Source organism: Lycium ferocissimum, chromosome 2 (assembly GCF_029784015.1).
Source record: "Lycium ferocissimum isolate CSIRO_LF1 chromosome 2, AGI_CSIRO_Lferr_CH_V1, whole genome shotgun sequence".
NCBI classification, from domain to species: domain Eukaryota; kingdom Viridiplantae; phylum Streptophyta; class Magnoliopsida; order Solanales; family Solanaceae; genus Lycium; species Lycium ferocissimum.
In genome coordinates this window covers 10,800,768-10,819,628 of record NC_081343.1, presented here as the reverse complement: position 1 = coordinate 10,819,628, position 18,861 = coordinate 10,800,768, and the positions used below count along the sequence as shown (strand labels likewise).

At 37.4% G+C, this 18,861-nt stretch overlaps 1 protein-coding gene across 1 annotated transcript; it reads left to right on the top strand.

Moving 5' to 3' along the window:
* The first annotated feature begins 557 nt into the window (after positions 1-557).
* LOC132033681 (protein NRT1/ PTR FAMILY 8.3) lies at positions 558-16,180 on the top strand. The gene is made up of 5 exons (XM_059423729.1): positions 558-751; positions 4,606-4,711; positions 4,840-5,057; positions 11,201-11,757; positions 15,142-16,180. The coding sequence occupies exons 1-5, from the start codon at positions 698-700 to the stop codon at positions 15,962-15,964; spliced, it is 1,758 nt and encodes a 585-aa protein (XP_059279712.1). The 5' UTR covers positions 558-697; the 3' UTR covers positions 15,965-16,180.
* Positions 16,181-18,861: the final 2,681 nt, after the last annotated feature.

Sequence of the window (18,861 nt, the reverse complement as noted above, 5' to 3'; positions counted from 1 at the left end):
AAAGGAGATATTGATGAAATAACAATTAATTAAAAGAGTATGATCTTAGGGAGAGAAAATCAGTCCAGATATACTATTTTTTTTATTAGTGATAAATAGAATAAAATAGTTGTTACAAAAAAGTTAAAATAGGGGAGGTAATTTAATATTGAAACGCGATGGTCACTAAACGAATCAAAACGCCAGGAGTGTCTCTAAAATTTTTCCTATTATTAAATATAAAAAGTAAGAGTAAATGGTTAAACACACAGAGAACTATGACTTTTTTGTGAGTTTCGCACTCTCTAAACGGAACTGATTACGTTAACTATAAGTTAAATCATGCTGATTAGGCCAATTATAAGTTATTTCCTTCCCTATATGAACTATCATTATTTGCACAACTAAGTGTGTTTTTTAATAATAAATTATGATAGTTTGAATAGAAAAAGAAAACAAGTGATAAATCGTGGAAAAAAGAAAAATTCAGATGTCCTTTTTGACAATTATGTCAAAAAAAAAAAAAAAATGTGAAGGGAGGAGTATCTTTTGCCCAACATTCCACGTCTCCACAAGTTTACCAATAAATATTCCACGTCTCTACCGGTTTACCCGTTTTTGGTCATGTGCCATTTCCCTTTGTATCTGAAGAAGAAAAATCTAAATTTATAGTTGGAGATAAGGTAAGTGTGAGATCCATCAACTTGAAGCTGTGCCTATGGGTACTCAAACTGATGCAATACCTCTTCTTGAAGATGGTGCCCTTCTTGAGGTTCTCATTTGCTCTTTGTCTTAATCCTCTATCGAATTTTTATTCACACTTTATATTATTTGAAATATTGGATTCTTGGAAATCCATTTTTGGGGTTATGTGCTTTTTCTCTGTTGCTATAATCAATCCATTTGGGGCTAATTTGAACGCAAAATTTGTGTTTGATTGATCTTTTTCCCCCACATCTTGTTTCCCTCTTTGGTCAAACTTAAGCTAAGAAAAATCACGTTGTATTAAGCTAACTCTGCTGGGTATTTGTTAATATAATAATTTTGCTAGTTAGACTTTTAAGGATTATTGCAGCTTGTTATGAAAGGAGGCCAAAATGTGCAAAGGCTTTGAGAAGGATGATCCTACTATGAGGGAAAGTGAAAAGGTGGAATTGAGTAGATAATTAACTAGAACAAAAGCTCATTACTTTCTAATGCTTAAATTGGAAACAAGTGAAAGTCTTGATCTATTCAGCTGAATTGAAGTGCCGTTGAACCAACAGAGATGATATTATACTTGTAATTAATCATTAACAAGTAAATATCTTCCCTCAAACAGTGAAAAGCACTACTCCCCAGGAAAGAAAATGTAAAATAGGACCCATAGTTGATAAAAGTCGATACTGAAAGAAAAATATTTGTATATGACATTGATATGTTCACAGCAGCTTCATCTAACCATTTCCAAGGAAAAGCATTAAATGTTCTTAAATATAGCTAGAATCTACAATATTCAAACCCGAGTCTCTATGATCCTTTGTCATGAAAAATAATCTATCGTGTCTTTTCTCCAAATTTGGTTAGTGGTTTGTCTGTGAATGTTTGCAAAATGTACAAAATATGAAATGAGGAATGGGCGGGAGAAGGGAGGATTGTTTAAAAAAAAGAAGTGAAAACTGTTGAGAAAGGTCCCGTTAGTTTCATTGATTCATTGATCTTCAATTTTTGGGGTAAAGGGTCAAAAATGCCCAAAATTTAACTATTTTGCCCTCCGTTAAACCAGTGTCTCGTTCCTAACCCAAAGGGTTACTAGAGTGGCTCGATTTTACCCTTATGGGTTACCTACAGTTTCTAAAGGAAAATTAGACCGTAGTTCTAAATCCGACCCCTTTTTCCTTTACAAACAGGTCATCTAAATCTGACTGAAGGTAATTAAGCGTCACTAAGTATGAATAACTTATAAAAGAGGATGAATACATGTCCAAGTACATTGAACGTGTGAATTCCTTTTTTTCGTTGTATGCCAACAACAACACCAAAGGTAATCCCACAAGGGTCCGGGGTCCGTAGTAATGTGTCGCAGACCTTACCCGTAGGGAGGTCAAGTCGAAAGATGCTCGGCTCAAGAGAAAGCATGACAAAAAAGTTAGACAAGGATGGAAGAAAGTAAAGAAGCCATGACAAGAATAGTACTCCCTCTGTCCCATATTACTTGGCCACTTTCCCTTTTGCACGCTCCTTAAGAAATCATAAATAAAAGATGTATTTTACTATCTTACCCCTATCTCTATCCAATAAATACATTCTAATCAATATTGGCTATTTTCAAGAACATTTAATACTGAGGGTAAGATGGGAAAGATTTAATTAATTTTTATCTTGATTTTGTAAATGAACAAGTAATTTGAGACATATTTTTTTTAGTAATGTGGCCAAGTAATATGGGACGGAGGGAGTATAGATAAGCACTATAAAGAAAAGTAACAAGAATGTGGCAAACTAATACGATAATCGAAGTACAAGAGATAGCAGATAGTAACTGGAAACCGAAGGACAAGAAACTAGAAAGGTAATACTACGCCCACTAGTATGGAAGGACACACAAGACACGCTCTACTACCTACTAACCTTCTACCTAATCCGTGTCCTCCACAACCTCCTATCTAAGGTCATGTCCTCGGCAAGCTGTAACTGCTTCATGTTTTGCCTAATCACTTCTCCCCAATACTTCTTTGGCCTACCTCTACCTTTTTTGAAACTGTCCATAGCCAACCTCTCACACGTCCGCATTGAGGCCTCCGTGCATCATCCTCTGTACATGCCTAAACCATCTCAGCCTCGCCTTCCCGCATCTTGTCCTCCACCGAGGCTACACCCACCTTGTCCTAAATAACGTAATTTCTAATCCTATCCTTCCTAGCATGCCCACACATCCATCTCAACTTCCTCATTTCCGCCACTTTCATCTTCTGGATGTGAGATTTCTCGACTAGCCAACACTCCGCCCCATACAACAAAGTAGGTCTAACAACTGCTCTGTAGAATTTGCCTTTAAGCTTTGGTGGCACTTTCTTATCACACAAGACTCCGAAGGCGAGCGTCCATCTCATCCATCCTGCCCCAATACGATGTGTGACATCATCATCAATCTCCTCATTTTCTTGGATAATGGACCCAAAATACTTAAAACTTCCTCGCTTTTGGATGGCCTATGTCTCAAATCTCACTTCCACGCCCTCGTCATGTGCTACATCACTGAACTTGCACTCCAAATATTCCGTCTTGGTTCTGCTCAACTTGAACCCTTTGGACTCCAGGGTCTGTCTCCATACTTCCTGCTTAGTATCAACTCCGTCGCAAGTCTGTCCAATCAAAACTATGTCGTCCGCAAATAACATACACCATTGCACCTCACCTTGAATATTCCGCATCAGTTCATCCCTACTAAGGCAAATAAAAAGGGGCTGAGAGCTGATCCCTAATGCAACCCCATCACAACTGGAAAGTGCTCCGAATCCCCTCACGCGGTCCTCACCCAGGTCTTGGCTCCATCGTATGCCACCAGTGGATAAAACTTTAATCCTAACTTAATCATGATTTTTATTCTCGTATGACGTTCTTTACTTGATTTATCCATACCAAATTTTGGAATAGTTGCTATCTCAAATTGTAGGAAATCTTTAAGTTGGAACAACCGAACATTATTTGCTTTCAGGTAAAGGAGAGAAGTAAAATGGTTTGGTGAAAAGTTTTGAACCTTGATCTAAACAATGAAACTTTTAAAATTAGCTTAAACTCTATGCCACTGATAATGCATTGAATTTTTATACCAGCATGTTAAATGGATCGACTACAACACGTTAACTTTCATAACAAGTGTCATTTGATAACATGAAAACAGAACAACAACCTTGTTGTATCCAAATTTAATGTTTATGAAAAAGTAAAAAGCACCTTCTCTTTAAGATTAGTTAGTTGGAACTATATGAATTTCTAAATTGACCTCCATTTGCTAAATCCGAGATTGCTATGATCATTTCCATTTTTTTTTTTTTTTGGTAAATATAATAATGCAATGACCTATATAGTTGAGTTCAATTCCTCTCACATATAGCAAATTATTTGCACTACAACTATATTTGAGAGTTGTTCAAATACTAATAAAAGAAGTAGATACCTGATTTATAGACTGAACTGTACCATAAAACCCCTGACCTACTACTGGAAAAAGGATCGGTGATGGAGGATTTTCAATACTTTTTCCTTGGAGAGGGTGTAGTAAAAGAGAAGGGGGTAAAAGAGGTTGGCTGATAAAAGAAAAAAGGGTAAAAAATGCCCTTAGACTTTGGTGACGACTGGGGTAGGAGTTAAACACTTTTTTAACGGAGGGCAAAATTATTCTATTTGCATAGTCGAGGGACAATTTTTATCCTTTACTCTTTTTTATAAGGATCTTTGCTTTACAAAATTAAGTTGGGTATGTGTAACTACTCTGGCTATTCCACATCTTAAAGCATAGAGACTGTCATTCTTATTTATTGTAGAAGATGATAATTCCTTGCAAGTTATTTTACCATTAAAAAAAATGTGATTCCCTGCAAGGTACTTTTGTTGAGGCATTCTTAAAAAAGTTCCTCTTTACAGAATGAGAATAGTGGACTCTACACTGGAGATGGTTCCGTTGATATCAAGGGTAATCCTGTTTTAAAGAGTGAGACAGGGAACTGGAGAGCTTGTCCATTTATTCTTGGTATGTCAGACTCAGATTTCCCTTTTCTTTTCTTCTCTTCTTTTTTCTCTTTTTCCCTGTTTTGGCATATTTATTTGTTCACCCTGTTTTATGGTAATAATTGATTTGGTTGCTGACATTGGACTCAGGTAATGAATGTTGTGAACGCTTGGCATACTATGGCATTGCGGCTAATCTTGTTACCTATCTTACCACGAAATTACATGAGGGAAATGTCTCAGCTGCTAGAAATGTCACAACTTGGCAAGGCACTTGTTACCTAACGCCCCTTATTGGGGCTGTGCTGGCAGACGCATACTGGGGAAGATATTGGACGATTGCTACCTTCTCCACTATCTACTTCATCGTAAATATCTCACCTTCATTTTACACAAAATACTAGCTTATGGTGTGTGAGATGATTATAAAATTTCTTCTTGTGACTTGCAAATTCATATTTTTTCATTTTTCCTTTCCTACTGGGGAGCTGCTCTTAACATAACTTCAATCTACTGATACTTGTTGTGTTTCCACCATGGAGAATGCCAAAACATAACTGTGATGTTTTCCCATAAATAACTGAAATTGTATTGGTCATCTTTAGATGAAATAGGAAGCTCAGTAAGCAGCTATGGCTAATGGCGTTGTGGGCCTGCACCTTTCCCATAGTGCTTGATCTTGGTGAATCTTATTCTTGTATAATTTGGTGTAACAGAAGTAGTGGTGCTTGTCCGTCATCAACCTTTAACTAAATCTTATATAGACATTCAGATGACAACAAAAAGAATTTACACTTTGAATTTATTGTGCTTCAGCTAGTTTATCATTCATATCTGGAACATTAGAAGAGACAATAGAAAGATATTCGAAGGGAACTTTGCATATCTGGAGATGTTTTTTGTCATTCCTATCTGTAACAGCAGAGAGTATTTCATCTCCAAAATAAAAATGGAAGAGAGAGAAGAAGAAAAGGAAAGAAAACAGTTGAAATTACAGAATCAAGTGATTCATATTTTAGAAAACTCTAGGGCTTTGACAACATGTTTTCCATTTCGAAAAAGGAAAAAGAATAAACGCTAGGGCTGGCAGCCCTTCCCTAACGAATTTCGGGGGATCTTGAGGCGACTAGTAGCCATGGAGGCTGTTGCCGCTGGACAGCCTCCTAACCCTACTTCCGATGCTTCTCTTAAATCCTCCACTGCTACAGCCCCATGCAACCTATTCTACTCAAACCTGTTGTGTATCACAACAGGGGACCTACTGTGACTTGGGATTCAGACAGAGTTTGATTGACTTATCATCAAGGAGAATTTACAATATGCTGTTATTGGTAAATTTCATATGAACGGCTGGAACTCAAAGATTTAAGAACATTCCAACTTAATGTGAGATCAAGGTTAACTGCAAAATAGGGTTCTTAAGAAATCGTTTTGTGTTAATCGGCTAACACTTCTGAGGACTATGTTAATGTGCTAACCAAGCTAGCATTCTATCTCAAGTTTAAGGATATTTTTACCAATGTTAAAGTGGGATCCTTGGTTTGATCCAGATGAAGAAATGTCGATTGCAGTTGCATATATTTCGTTTTCAGGCCTACCTCCTGATTTATTTGCTAAAGAGTCAGTATTTTCTCTTGAATCAGCTGTTGGGAAACTTTGACAGTGGACAGGGGTACAAATAATCAACTCGACCTAGCTTTGCTAGGGTGAAGGTTGAGGTCGATTTTCTTGGAGATTTTCCAAAAATGTGCAGACTGACTGCTGTGACATTGTTAAAGGTGAAGTCAGTTCAAAATGGACAGAAGTACATTATGATTATTTTCCCAAATGCTGCAAACACTACCGTCGTCAAGGTCATAATGGTGAGGAATGCCATGTGTTACATCCAAAATTGAATGTGGAGAAGAATGAAGACCAAACTGGTAGGTTAGATGAGGTACCTTCTAATGATACTTCTGAACCAATTGAAGTGTTGAAGAGTGGTAAAGTTGTGGGCGATCCTAAAAGGAAACAGGTTTAGGAAAGGCTGAGAGTAATAAGAAGGTTGATGGTGTAACTGATCAACGGATTGTTGCTCATATATCTGATGGTTCAAAAGTTTTCTATTTTACTAACAAATAATATTTTTGCTCCAACAGCTGATACAGAGGAGAAAGAAAACTAAGGTGATGCTAATAGTAATGTGTCGATTGTACCTGATGAATCCTCAAAAGAAGGAACAAGGAAGCTAATACTCCTAAACTGCCACACCAATTTAGATATTCCTGATCAATCTAGGATGGAGGATATTGGAGAGGAGGCATTAATAGCTTTAATTAAGTCAAAGAATAAGGAGTTGAGTGGAGGCGAAGTTTTGTTGACAAAGGAACATGGGAAAGGCTTGTGCAATCAACAAAGGAGTGGGTTGAAAATTATTTTCCCTCAAATCAAAGAATTGCCTATAGTTACCACAAACCAGTCGTGTCAACACATTCCTTCACAAACCTTTGATCAGTCTTCACTTGTCTCCTCCTTTCAGGAATAAGAGTGAAGCCAATTTAAAGTGGGGTGATCAAGTAGAATTGGACAAGGCAGATGCTGATGCACCTATTGGAGTTTGTAACTTGAATGTAGGTCACATGATGCAAGAAAAAGTAGCTGCTCAACTTTTCACTAAAAATGTTAATGGCCGAGGTTTGTTGATAGCAATGGTGATCCACTGGAATATGAAAACTTTGAGAAGTCTGTTAAGATTTTATGAAGAGGATGATGAATCGATGGCAAAGAATTTTCAAATGTTGCTACAGCTGGTGATCTATCTCCAAGACAAATTGCTGAAGTTACAAAAAGGAGCCTGGCAGAAAGAAATTTAAAACATGATAATTTTCCTTCTAGGATGCAACCAAAGAGGACAGCTTCCAAGAAAAACAATTAATGATGAATAAGGTTCTAATTTGAATATCAGGTCTGTTAATACCAAAAATAACCTTTTGACGGTTGCTTACCATGCATAGAATGCACCAATTTATGCTTATTGGTCTTATGGAATGTTTTCAAAATTCAAGCAAAAAAGGTACATGAGGAAATTGGGACTTTATGCTGCCTTGGTAAATTCTTCACAGAAGATTTCAGCTTTTATTGACGAAAATTTCAAAGTTATGGTTCTTGGGGATATGGAGCAACAACTCAAGTCTCAAATTGTATCATCAAGGTCTAAATAAAAAGTTCACTCTGACTCTCATATATATATATATATATATATGCTAAATGTGATATGCGTGAAAAAATTGAACTATGGGATTCATTATGTCATCTTACTAGGGACATTAATACCCCTTATCATCCTACTTCATCAAAAAAAAAGTGGACATAAATACCCCTTAATTGGTAATGGGTGACTTCAATGTGGTTCTATCAGAGCATGAAAAATTTGGAGGGCTGCCTGTATTAGCTACCGAAGTTGAGGATTTACACATTGTATGTCAAATTGTGGTTTAACTAATTAGGGTTTCAAGGGGAGCGTCTATACTTGGTGGAATGGGAGAAGATAAAGCTTGTATTTTTTAAAAAGTTAGATAGATGTATTGGCAATCAAGGATTGCAAGACTTATTTTCCCTACCTTGAGGTTGAACATCCTGTCCGAAGTGGCTTAGATCATGCTCCTTTATTATTTAGTGGTACTGTGGAGGTATTCTCCTATTAAACAGCCATACAAGTTCTTGAATTTTTGGATTAATCATGGGGAATCTTGGAGGTGGTAGGAGTAATTGCACTGCAGATATTTTTCTGAGCTTCATTCTTTATTCTAGAATACAAATTGAAGAACGTAAAAAAGGCCTTTGTGCAGTGGAGCAAAACCACTTATGGTGATGTATTGCAGCATGTAGTTACTCTGATGGCATTAAGGTACATGATATTCAATTTGAATTGCATCCTTCTTAGCTCAATCAGAAAAATTGCATAATGCACAAGCAGAGTTAAATAAATATCTACACTTGGAGGAGGAATTTTGGAAGCAAAAAACAGATACCACATGGTTTGTGGAAGGAGATTGTAATACGAAAGGAAGAAGGAAAAAGCTTCATGTGAAAGGAAGAAGGAAAAAACTTCATGTGAGAGGACTTTAAGATGCTGATGGTATATGAAGGGACACTATTGAAGAGCTCTCACTTCTCAGTGAAGCTATCAGATTCTTTCAAGAACAAATCAAGGAATAAAGGGTGCCTGTCATCTTGAGGTGTGTACCTAATTTGATTTCTTATACAAAATAACTCCCTAGCTTTGCCATCTACAAAGAAGTTCAGCAAGTGTTTACCAATCAAAAAAAAAAAAAAAGAAGTTAAGCAAGCGGCTTTTGGTTTAAATGGTTAAAGTGCCCGTGGTCCTGATGGGTTTACATGCTTGTTTTATGTGTGGCCTAAAATGTTAGACGCAAGAGAGTTGACTGTGCATTAAATTTGGTGGCAAATTAAAATAGGATCCTCTAACTTTTGGTTGATAATTGGACCAGATTTGTGCAGTTTACTTTATAGTGCTAGATGATTTTCCTATTGATGAAGATATCATGAATGTGCTGGAGGTACTGGACGATGTTTTATGTGATGCTGCAATACATCCCCATTGGTTATCAGAGGATATTGTTTCCCAGATTATTCATGAAATTCAGCTCCCTAAGTTTGTTGATATATTTCGAAAATCTTGCATTTGATGACGACGGTGAGGTATGTTTCAGTTTCACCTCATTTGAAGAGATTGTTCCCAAAGATAGTAGAATTCTTTAATGTGGACAATGTTCAACGCCCATTCCTACGTATAAGAACTATCAGGCAGTGATGAGTGACTGCCGAGGTGCTGACTATTTGTTAAAGTTGTGGGCCAATTTAAGTGAATTTACGTACCTGCAAAACATATGGCTTCATGAAGATGATGGAAATGAGCAATTTCATGGTTAAGGGATGTGCAATGCTGCTCTCTATCAGTTTTTTATTATTCTACATGAGCATTTCTGCTATTCTTTCATGGTGTATTTGCATCTTAGTATCCAGTATAAATTTTAAGATGCTTTTGCTCTACTTTCTACCTTCCAAGGTACAGGTAAGAGCTGCGTATACACCACCCTCCCCAGATCCCACTTGTGGTATTACACTAGTTATTGTTGTTATTGTTGTTTGCTCTGCTTAATTTTGCCAGTTCGATATTTAGATATGATGTAAAAGGTAGAAGGCCTCCCTATTCTATTGGTTTGGAATAAATTAATCGCTTCGTCTTCCCAAGACACTGCCTAGTAAAAATAACAACAACAACATACCCAATATAATCCCACAAGGTGGGGTCTGGGAAGGGTAGAGTGTACTCAGACCTTACCCACCCACCCCCACCCCCCGGCATTGGAGGGTAGAGAGGTTGTTTCCGATAGACCCTCGGCTCAAGGAGATATAAAAAGGAGGTAGTAATAACAAGCAGTAAAAGTAGCAAGATAATAAAATAAACGAAGTGAAGGAAACAATCAGGTATTACCAGAGCTATACGAATAGGCAAATAGGCAAACATAGAACGATATTAATACTCCTGCTGCAGAAAAAACCTACTATCCTATCCCTCTACCCTGATACTCGACCTCCACACCCTGCTATCAAGGGTCATGTTCTCGGTAAGCTGAAAATGTGCCATGTCCTACCTAATCGCCTCTCCCCAAGATTTCTTAGGCCTACCTCTCCCCCTCCTCTGACCCACCATGGCCAACCTCTCATACCTCCTCACGGGGGCATCGCCGCCTCTCTAAAATAAGTGATAAATATTTAACCTTTTTCATTTCTTTTATAATTGGTGGGTGCAACTGTGGTACCAAATGATGGGACCTTGGTTCTAGGTTTATGTATTGTTGTTGCAACTTTGAGGAAGGTAGAGCCTATTTCCCAGCAAACTGCTTAAGTGCCAATTTCATCATAAGAATGTTATAAGGAGCCCGTTTGGATTGGCTTATAAGTTGCTTATAAGTTGTTTTCAGCTTTTTTGAGTGTTTGGCTGGCCAGCTTAAAGTCATTTTGTGCATAAAATAAGCCCAAAAAAATAATTGGGCCCGTTTGGCTTAGCTTATCTAAAGCAGCTTATAAGCTGAAAACAGCTTATAAGCCAAAAAAAATAAGTTAGCCTACCCCAACTTATTTTTTTTTGGCTTATAAGCTGTTTTCAGCTTATAAGCTGCTTATTTTAAGCCCATCCAAACAGGCTCAAGGAAGAAAGATAGTCACTATCTGCTCAGTGCCTTTCCTCTTTAGGACTCTTTATGATTAAAGGTCTCATCGTTGCAACTGATACAGCAAGTTAAAGTGAGACAGTAAATTCATGTCGTGTGAACCGGAACCCTAACTTTCTAGTGCCTTATCTCCCTTTTGCAACTAGGATTTTAACTTTGCTTGAGCCTCTAGTGCAGCAATTAATTACGAAGCAGATCCTGTTCTTGCAGCCTTTCTTTTTCTTAATCTGCTTGCTGGACTTACACTTCTGATTTCATGTTTTTTGGTTGTATAGGGCATGTGCACATTGACACTATCAGCTTCAGTTCCTGCTTTTATCCCCCCTGAATGTGTGGGTTCCGTGTGCCCTTCAGCAACTCCTGCCCAGTATGCCATATTCTTTGTTGGTCTTTATCTGATTGCTCTTGGAACTGGTGGGATTAAGCCATGTGTTTCATCATTTGGTGCTGATCAATTTGATGACACAGATCCAAAAGAGAGGGTAAAAAAGGGATCTTTCTTCAATTGGTTCTATTTTTCTATCAACATTGGAGCTTTGATATCAAGCAGTTTGATTGTGTGGATTCAAGAGAATGCTGGATGGGGCCTTGGGTTTGGCATCCCTGCAGTTTTCATGGGCATTGCCATTGGAAGCTTCTTTTTCGGGACACCACTCTACAGATTTCAGAAGCCTGGGGGAAGTCCTCTCACAAGAATGTGCCAGGTTTTGGTTGCAGCATTCCACAAATGGAACTTGTCTCTCCCCGATGATAGTACACTACTTTATGAAACCCAAGACAAAAGCTCTGCAATTGAAGGAAGCCGAAAGCTGTTGCACACTGATGAACTCAGGTGATAATATTTTTTCTTTCCAAGTATTACATTTTTATTTTACACTCTCTTCTCCTCTATGTTCTCGTTAAGCTCGTATGAAAGTCATGACGTTATAATGTTGCCAAAGCATTCGTACTTCAAAGTCAAAATCACAATATCTTTCATATCATATCATTGTATACTAAAAATTGCACTTTAAAGCATAACTTGCATGAAATACGGAAAATTCGCGCTCGCTTGCCCCCTTGAAACATACATCTTTAGAATCATGCTTTTTGGCAAAGGACTCAAGGAAGGTATATCTCAACTTATCATGGACGTAATTTTAGCTATTCAAACAATTGACGCTTCAAAAGCTCAACAGTATCTACATGAATATAGTTCAAATCTCAATTCATACCCATTACAACTCAACATAAGCCAATCTGGGCTCTGGACTTAGGCTTCAAGTCATCCAAGTCCCTAATTGTTCTTTAATGGTGAAATCTTGATTCACCAATCAATCCCCTTGAATAAATAGACTATTGAAGCTGTTTGGATCTCTACAATAACCAATTCATATTCGCATATTACTATTCACCTTCTTCCCCAGCGAACACGACAACCTTCATTGATACCCATTCCTAAGGTTCATCCGACACTTCAATTCAACCACGGTTGCTACCCAAAATAGCTTCTACATACTTATTTAAGCATCAGAAACGAAGTATGGCTAGTGGAATTGGGTCTTTGAAGTCAAACCACCCTGAAAAATCCAATTTTTGGTGATTCTGGACTATTTGAAGAATTCTAACGTATCCAATGTGACTGTGTTGTTAGTGCTAGCATCTAATCAATGAAATCAATCCTAAAACATGATGAATGACTCACCTTAATAGTGTATTAAATGCCTTTGTAGGTGTCCCTTCCAATGCTCTAAAAACTCTTCTCCAATTCACAATTTTTTTCTCCCCCCGTAATCTTATAATATACAGAACCGCAGGTAGCTGTCCGGTACGCTCACAGCGATGGGGCTTGACTGCACTAGTTAATGCCCTTTGTCCAACCTTAACTATGACACCTTTTCTCGCTCGGACTCTCTAGAAATGTTGCCGCATCCGTGTGGGATCCTCTAAAAATACACTACTTTTGGACGATCCGACACGCACCCCACTACATTTTTGAAGAGTCCGAGCAACATAGTAATGCACAATCCCTGGATGCTTCAGGTCTAGCTTTGCTATTGTCTTGGCCCATAGTGCACTTAGGGGTCGTCTTGTTGCTGGTTAGGAGAGGAATTATTCATGTATTAACTACCATAGTTAGTACCATGTTTGGTAGCTTTTTAGTTGCTCTGTATAAAATCCAGCACACCGAATACGGTGTTTGATTATCATTTTACAATCCCACATAACTAAAACATGAATAAGTTATGAGTCAATTTATATATTAGATAAACCCTGCATAACTAATAGATGTATTACTGATACATGCATAACTCCAACCAGCAACCAACGAACCGTTAGGCTATTGCACTTGATCATATCAACCATCCTTGCAGTGCGAGAGCATCCCGAGAACTTCTTGTAGGCTGTCCTCATTTTCCAACTCCCATTTTGGTACTTTTTAGTTCTTTTGTTATTCTAACTTCCACAAACACCTATTCATTTCCAAGCACCTCACTTGTGTCTTGTGGCCTTGTTAATGTATTTGGGGTACTATAATCACAGAATTTGACCTGCAGTTGACGTATCAGAGTTTAAAATCTACGGGGATTTATAGTAGCCTAGTGATATATGGAGGGGTAAGAGAACTATGAGATCCCAGGTTCAAATCTCAACGGAGGCAAGAACACTAGGTAATGTCTTCTCATCTGCTTAAGTTTTATTGGGCAAGGTTGCATGATACATGTGCTGATAAGAGGTAGGAAGTACCCATTAGAATTAGTCGAAGTGCGGGCAAGCTAGCCTGGACACCGCTATCATGAAAAGGAAAAGATCTATATTATTATAAACGCATAGAGCTTCAAAAGTTTTAAAAAAAATTATCCTTACAAAATACATCTCATGTTGGATAGAGTTCCGGATACAATTATTTTTGAATTTTGGATATTAAACAAAAAACTTAAATTTTGATTCAACTAATATTAGAACTTTGAATCAACAACATACTAAGTATAATCCCACAAAGTCGGGTCTGGAGAGGGTAGAGTGTGCATAGATTACCCTACCTTGGGAGGTAGAGAGGCAATATTAGAACTTTGAATTACCATTTCAAAAAAAAAAAAAAAAAAATAGAACTTTGATGCATTTTCTGCTTTTACTCTCCTAGATTTCATGACATTTCCTATATTTTGTGACCCTTTGAATGGAAGATGCGTAGATGTTTTATGTTGGTGGTGATGGTACATATGGTGAAAGTGTTAGTGACTTTGGGTAGTGGTGGAAGAAGAAGGGTTGGTGCGGTGAGTTGCCATGCCATTTTGGCTGATGGATGGTATTAACGGAAGAAGGGAAAGTTTGAGCTATTTTTATAACGTTAAGGGCATCTATGGACCGAGTATAATAGAGGGCAATATTAAAGCTTTTTCATTAATAGATGGGTAATATGGCCCTTTTCCCTTCTTTATAGTTATATTTCTCGGAAACTAAGGTTGCAAGGATTCTAAGGACCGAAATTTCCTGTTATTGTTTACTTGTTTATTTTCACTTTGAGACAATTCTGTCCTCTTTATTCTGTCAGTAAAACAACAACAAACCCAGTGTACTCCCACAAGTGGGGTCTGGGGAGGGTTGAATGTACGCAGACCTTACCCTAACCTTGGCAGGAAGAGAGATTGTTTCCGGTAGACCCTCGGCTCAAGTAAAACAGAAACACAACAATTATGAAAACATGGCATTTAGGTACTTGGTGTTGTTATATTTATGCTTTAATGCCTTTAATAATTGGTACTTATCTTTTAGGGAAATCATGTTGTTCTAAGATTATCCTTTTTCTATACAAGTAGTGTTACTATTTTTTTCAAAGTAGTGTTACGGTCTAATTTTTTATTTCGATGCTTTGGATAATACTTAATTTGAACAATTGTTAGTCATTAATATGATTTCTAAGGAATTATAGCTTATTTTTGTTGGTGGTGAGTTCATCATCTTCACATACAATTGTTTTAATGATTTACACAGGATAATACGTGGAAAAAAAAATCTAGTTCTCTGAAAAATGCGTGAATAAAGCACCACTTAATTTTTTCCACAATCCTCAATGCATCTGATACAACTTATTTTGAACTTGGCTGCAACTTGTCGGAATTATACGTCTCTTGCTATCTCAAGAAGTACCACTGTTTATGTTAGCTTTTCAAATTGTCAACCCTCAATTAGTGTGCTTTAGGGTCTTCTGCATAACATTTACTATCTTCCTCAGGTGCCTTGACAAAGCTGCTGTGGTTTCAGACACTGAATTAAAAACTGGGGACTATTCCAATGTTTGGAGGCTGTGTACTGTTACGCAGGTTGAGGAACTGAAAATTTTGATCCGCATGTTCCCGATATGGGCAACTGGAATCGTGTTTTCTGCTGTTTATGCACAAATGTCTACAATGTTTGTGGAGCAAGGGACGGTGATGGACACTGCCATTGGTTCCTTCAAAATTCCTGCAGCATCTCTTTCAACTTTCGATACCGTTAGTGTTATTGTGTGGGTCCCAGTGTATGATAGGATCCTTGTTCCAATTGCAAGGAGGTTTACTGGAAAGGAGAGGGGATTTTCCGAGTTACAGCGAATGGGGATTGGACTTTTCCTTTCAGTGTTGTGCATGTCTGCTGCTGCTGTCGTTGAGATCAAGCGTCTACAACTCGCAAGAGAGCTTGGTTTGGTGGATGAAGCCGTTGCAGTACCTCTCAGTATATTTTGGCAGATTCCGCAATATTTTATACTGGGAGCAGCAGAGATATTTACTTTCATTGGGCAGCTTGAGTTCTTTTATGATCAATCACCCGATGCAATGCGTAGCTTATGCAGTGCGTTGTCACTGATGACGACCGCTTTGGGTAATTACTTGAGCTCTTTCATATTGACTGTAGTAACGTCCATTACTACTCGAGGTGGCAAACCTGGATGGATTCCAAACAACTTGAACGGTGGGCATCTTGATTATTTCTTCTGGCTCTTGGCTGCACTTAGCTTCTCCAACTTAATAATCTATGTGTTCTGTGCCAAAATGTATAAATCCAAGAAGGCATCCTAACTCGAAGTTGACCGTCTATGCTTCAAAATGAAAGAAAACGTGACGTTGCGAAATCACTGTGCAAGTCACAAGCTTAGAACTTCTGTACGTTATGAGTTACCAAACTTTCAAAAGAAACCCTCTCGTCTTTAATGTAAATATCCAACGGTGTTATGTTAGGAGTTCAATTATTGGTGTAACGTCTTATTGTTCTTTCAAAGTTGCTTGCTTCATCTATCTCTTGACACTTCCACTATGCAAATTATGGCAAGCTGCATTCTCTGAGTTAGATTCTCACTTGAACGAGGTGATTCCTATTTACCATTTATTCACCAAATCACATTCACGCTAGAGCAAATGGACGGGCTAGGCCCCTTTGTGCTGGTGTGGTTTTCTAGTGCTCATAGCTCGTTTTCGGGACAGCTCGACTCATAATATTTGAATTTGTTGTGAAGTATTTTAACATTTAAAATGTTACACCGCTTTTTAGTGCACGGAGAGCGTTTATAGGTTCTTGTGTCTACCATAGATGCTCAGCATGCCATTTAGGTGTTGGGATCGAAATAATAAAGCGTCATGTGGAAGCTAACAATTGCAAACTTTAAACAATAATAAATTAGAAGACAAAGAAAATTATATTAAAAGAGGCATAATATTTAATATAATTTGGTCAAAGCCCTACATATGAGAAAACTAGTACTCCCTCTGTTTCAATTTGTTTGAACCTATTTTCTTTTTAGTCCGTGCCAAAATGAATGACCTCTTTCCTAATTTGGAAACAAATTCACTTTATGAATGATTTACAGCCACACAAATTTTCAAGGCTTATTTTTAACCACAAGTTTCAAAAGTCTTCCCTCTTTCTTAAATGTCGTGCCCAGTCAAATGAGTTCATATAAATTGAAACGGAGGGAGTATAAAAGAAATATCAAACTATTGAGGGAATAATCTCTCCCTGAATAAGACTCTATAACCCTGAAGGACTACATTGTGGATGTAGTCATGTTAATGTGTGGGAAGGAAAGATCTTCTATATATATAGAAGTCCAAAAATTTTCTTACAAGAAAATGATAGCTATGGAAAAGTCCTTTTCCACCAAGAAAATCTTTTTGAAGTAAAACACAATTCTGGTAGAATCCAAATAAGGTAGAAAATTCAGGACAGGCCCTAACACTTTGCTCCCTCTATGCATCAAGACATACATAGGCTGATTGAGGCACTTAGAGACGCTTGGTACCTGATTACGAGCTAAGTTATTTAAATATTAAATCGTACATAAGTAATATCATATTTGATATCTGGTTATGAGCTACCAAATGACCATTTTAGTCATGATAAAAGTTATTCACAACATGATTAACAATTGAATTGCATTCACATTCTTCTATAATCAACTTCACTCTCTCTGCATATTTTGCAGCAACACACCTCTTCTAAATTTAATTGTGTTGTTGAAAGTACACTTTTTGCCAGACTGCAAACAAAAGTACATGATTTAAAGCAGACGTTTGGCCTTAGGATTGTGGATCCCAATTTCAAGTTTTGATTTGAAATCAGTATTTGTTTATGAAATCTACACAAACTTCAACTTCAATTTCAAATCATGATTTCAAATCTCAAATTCTCCGAGAAGTAGGATTTCAAATTTCAAGTTGTGATTTCAATTTTTTTTTTTTAATGTAACACTTGACCGATAAGTTTATATTTTATATATAAAAAAAAAAAAAGATCCATCAATTTAATTTTGCAAAAAAGACCCATGCTCAACGTGAAGAAATTATCCATACCATGTGGAAAGATTATATCAAAGAATAGCTAGTACTATCATTGTTGACTTTGAACCAGTGGGTCTTTGTAAAATTATGCGCATTTGAAAGTTTGTAATAGCATGTAATTGCAATCATTTATTTACAAAAGAAACATGAAGTTGTAATACCCCGTACTTTCGGCTAAGATTTGACCTGTAATATGGGGATATAACGGAACCAGGATGGGAGAAGTAGGAAGTGTTTTGAAATACCTTTCCATCCATATAAAGATCAGGTCAATCAGAGTTATGTACAAAAAGTTATGCACGTTTTACTAAAGAGTTATCAGTGGTGCTAGTCCACGGGCAAGCAACGCGCCAGACAGGCGTCCAAGGCCATGTTGTGTGCAGACGGGCAGTGAAGCGAGGCCCATTGCATGCACGAGCGCGTGCGTGCGCAGGCAACGCACGCTGCTAGGCACGCAAAGCTTCCTCCTTGACGTGCGACCCCTGCAACCTTTTTAAGTGTGTTTTTCCTGATGTTTCATTCCATTCTTCACTTCTTCAAACCCTAGCAAGAATTTTTTCTCTCCTCTCCTCATCCTCCCATATCAAGGTAAGGTTGTAATTCTAACTATTAAACATGAATTCTAAGCGAAATCTTATGCTAAAAACGTAGGGTTTTCAAGAAAATCCTTCTCAAGAGTTCAAGTGAAGGAATTGGAGTTCTTCATCAAAAGTTTGGATTTTCCTTTGGGTTTTGAAGCTAATAAAGTATGTAAGACTTTCCTATTCCAATCGATTATAGCTTTGTATTGTTTATTATAGACCATAAGTTCATGAGATATGAGTTGATGGGTTTGATAGAAAAGATTATATATTTGGGTCGTTGATTGTTGATTGTTCATTAAGGGTGTTGTTTATCTTATGAGTGATGAGAAATGATGATAATTGAAGCATTATGAGATTGTAGAATCATCTAGAAGCGAGAAGATGAGTTGTTGGGTGTAGAAACACCATTGATAAGGGTTTGTGGAGTTTCAGTCCCACCAAGTGTTTGATAAAATGCTTAGATGATAAAAACATGAGTATTATCACTAATATCGATTCATTTGACATGTGTTGCTATAGATTAAAGTCGAAAGGGGTGACGAACATTGTAGTACGCTT

Bases quoted from the DNA above. Each gene is read 5' to 3' on its own strand.
- LOC132033681 (XM_059423729.1), top strand. From the start codon at position 698: ATGGGTACTCAAACTGATGCAATACCTCTTCTTGAAGATGGTGCCCTT. The intron at 752-4,605 runs GTTCTCATTTGC...TCCTCTTTACAG, and splicing joins AAGATGGTGCCCTTCTTGAG to AATGAGAATAGTGGACTCTA. The intron at 11,758-15,141 runs GTGATAATATTT...TATCTTCCTCAG, and splicing joins TTGCACACTGATGAACTCAG to GTGCCTTGACAAAGCTGCTG.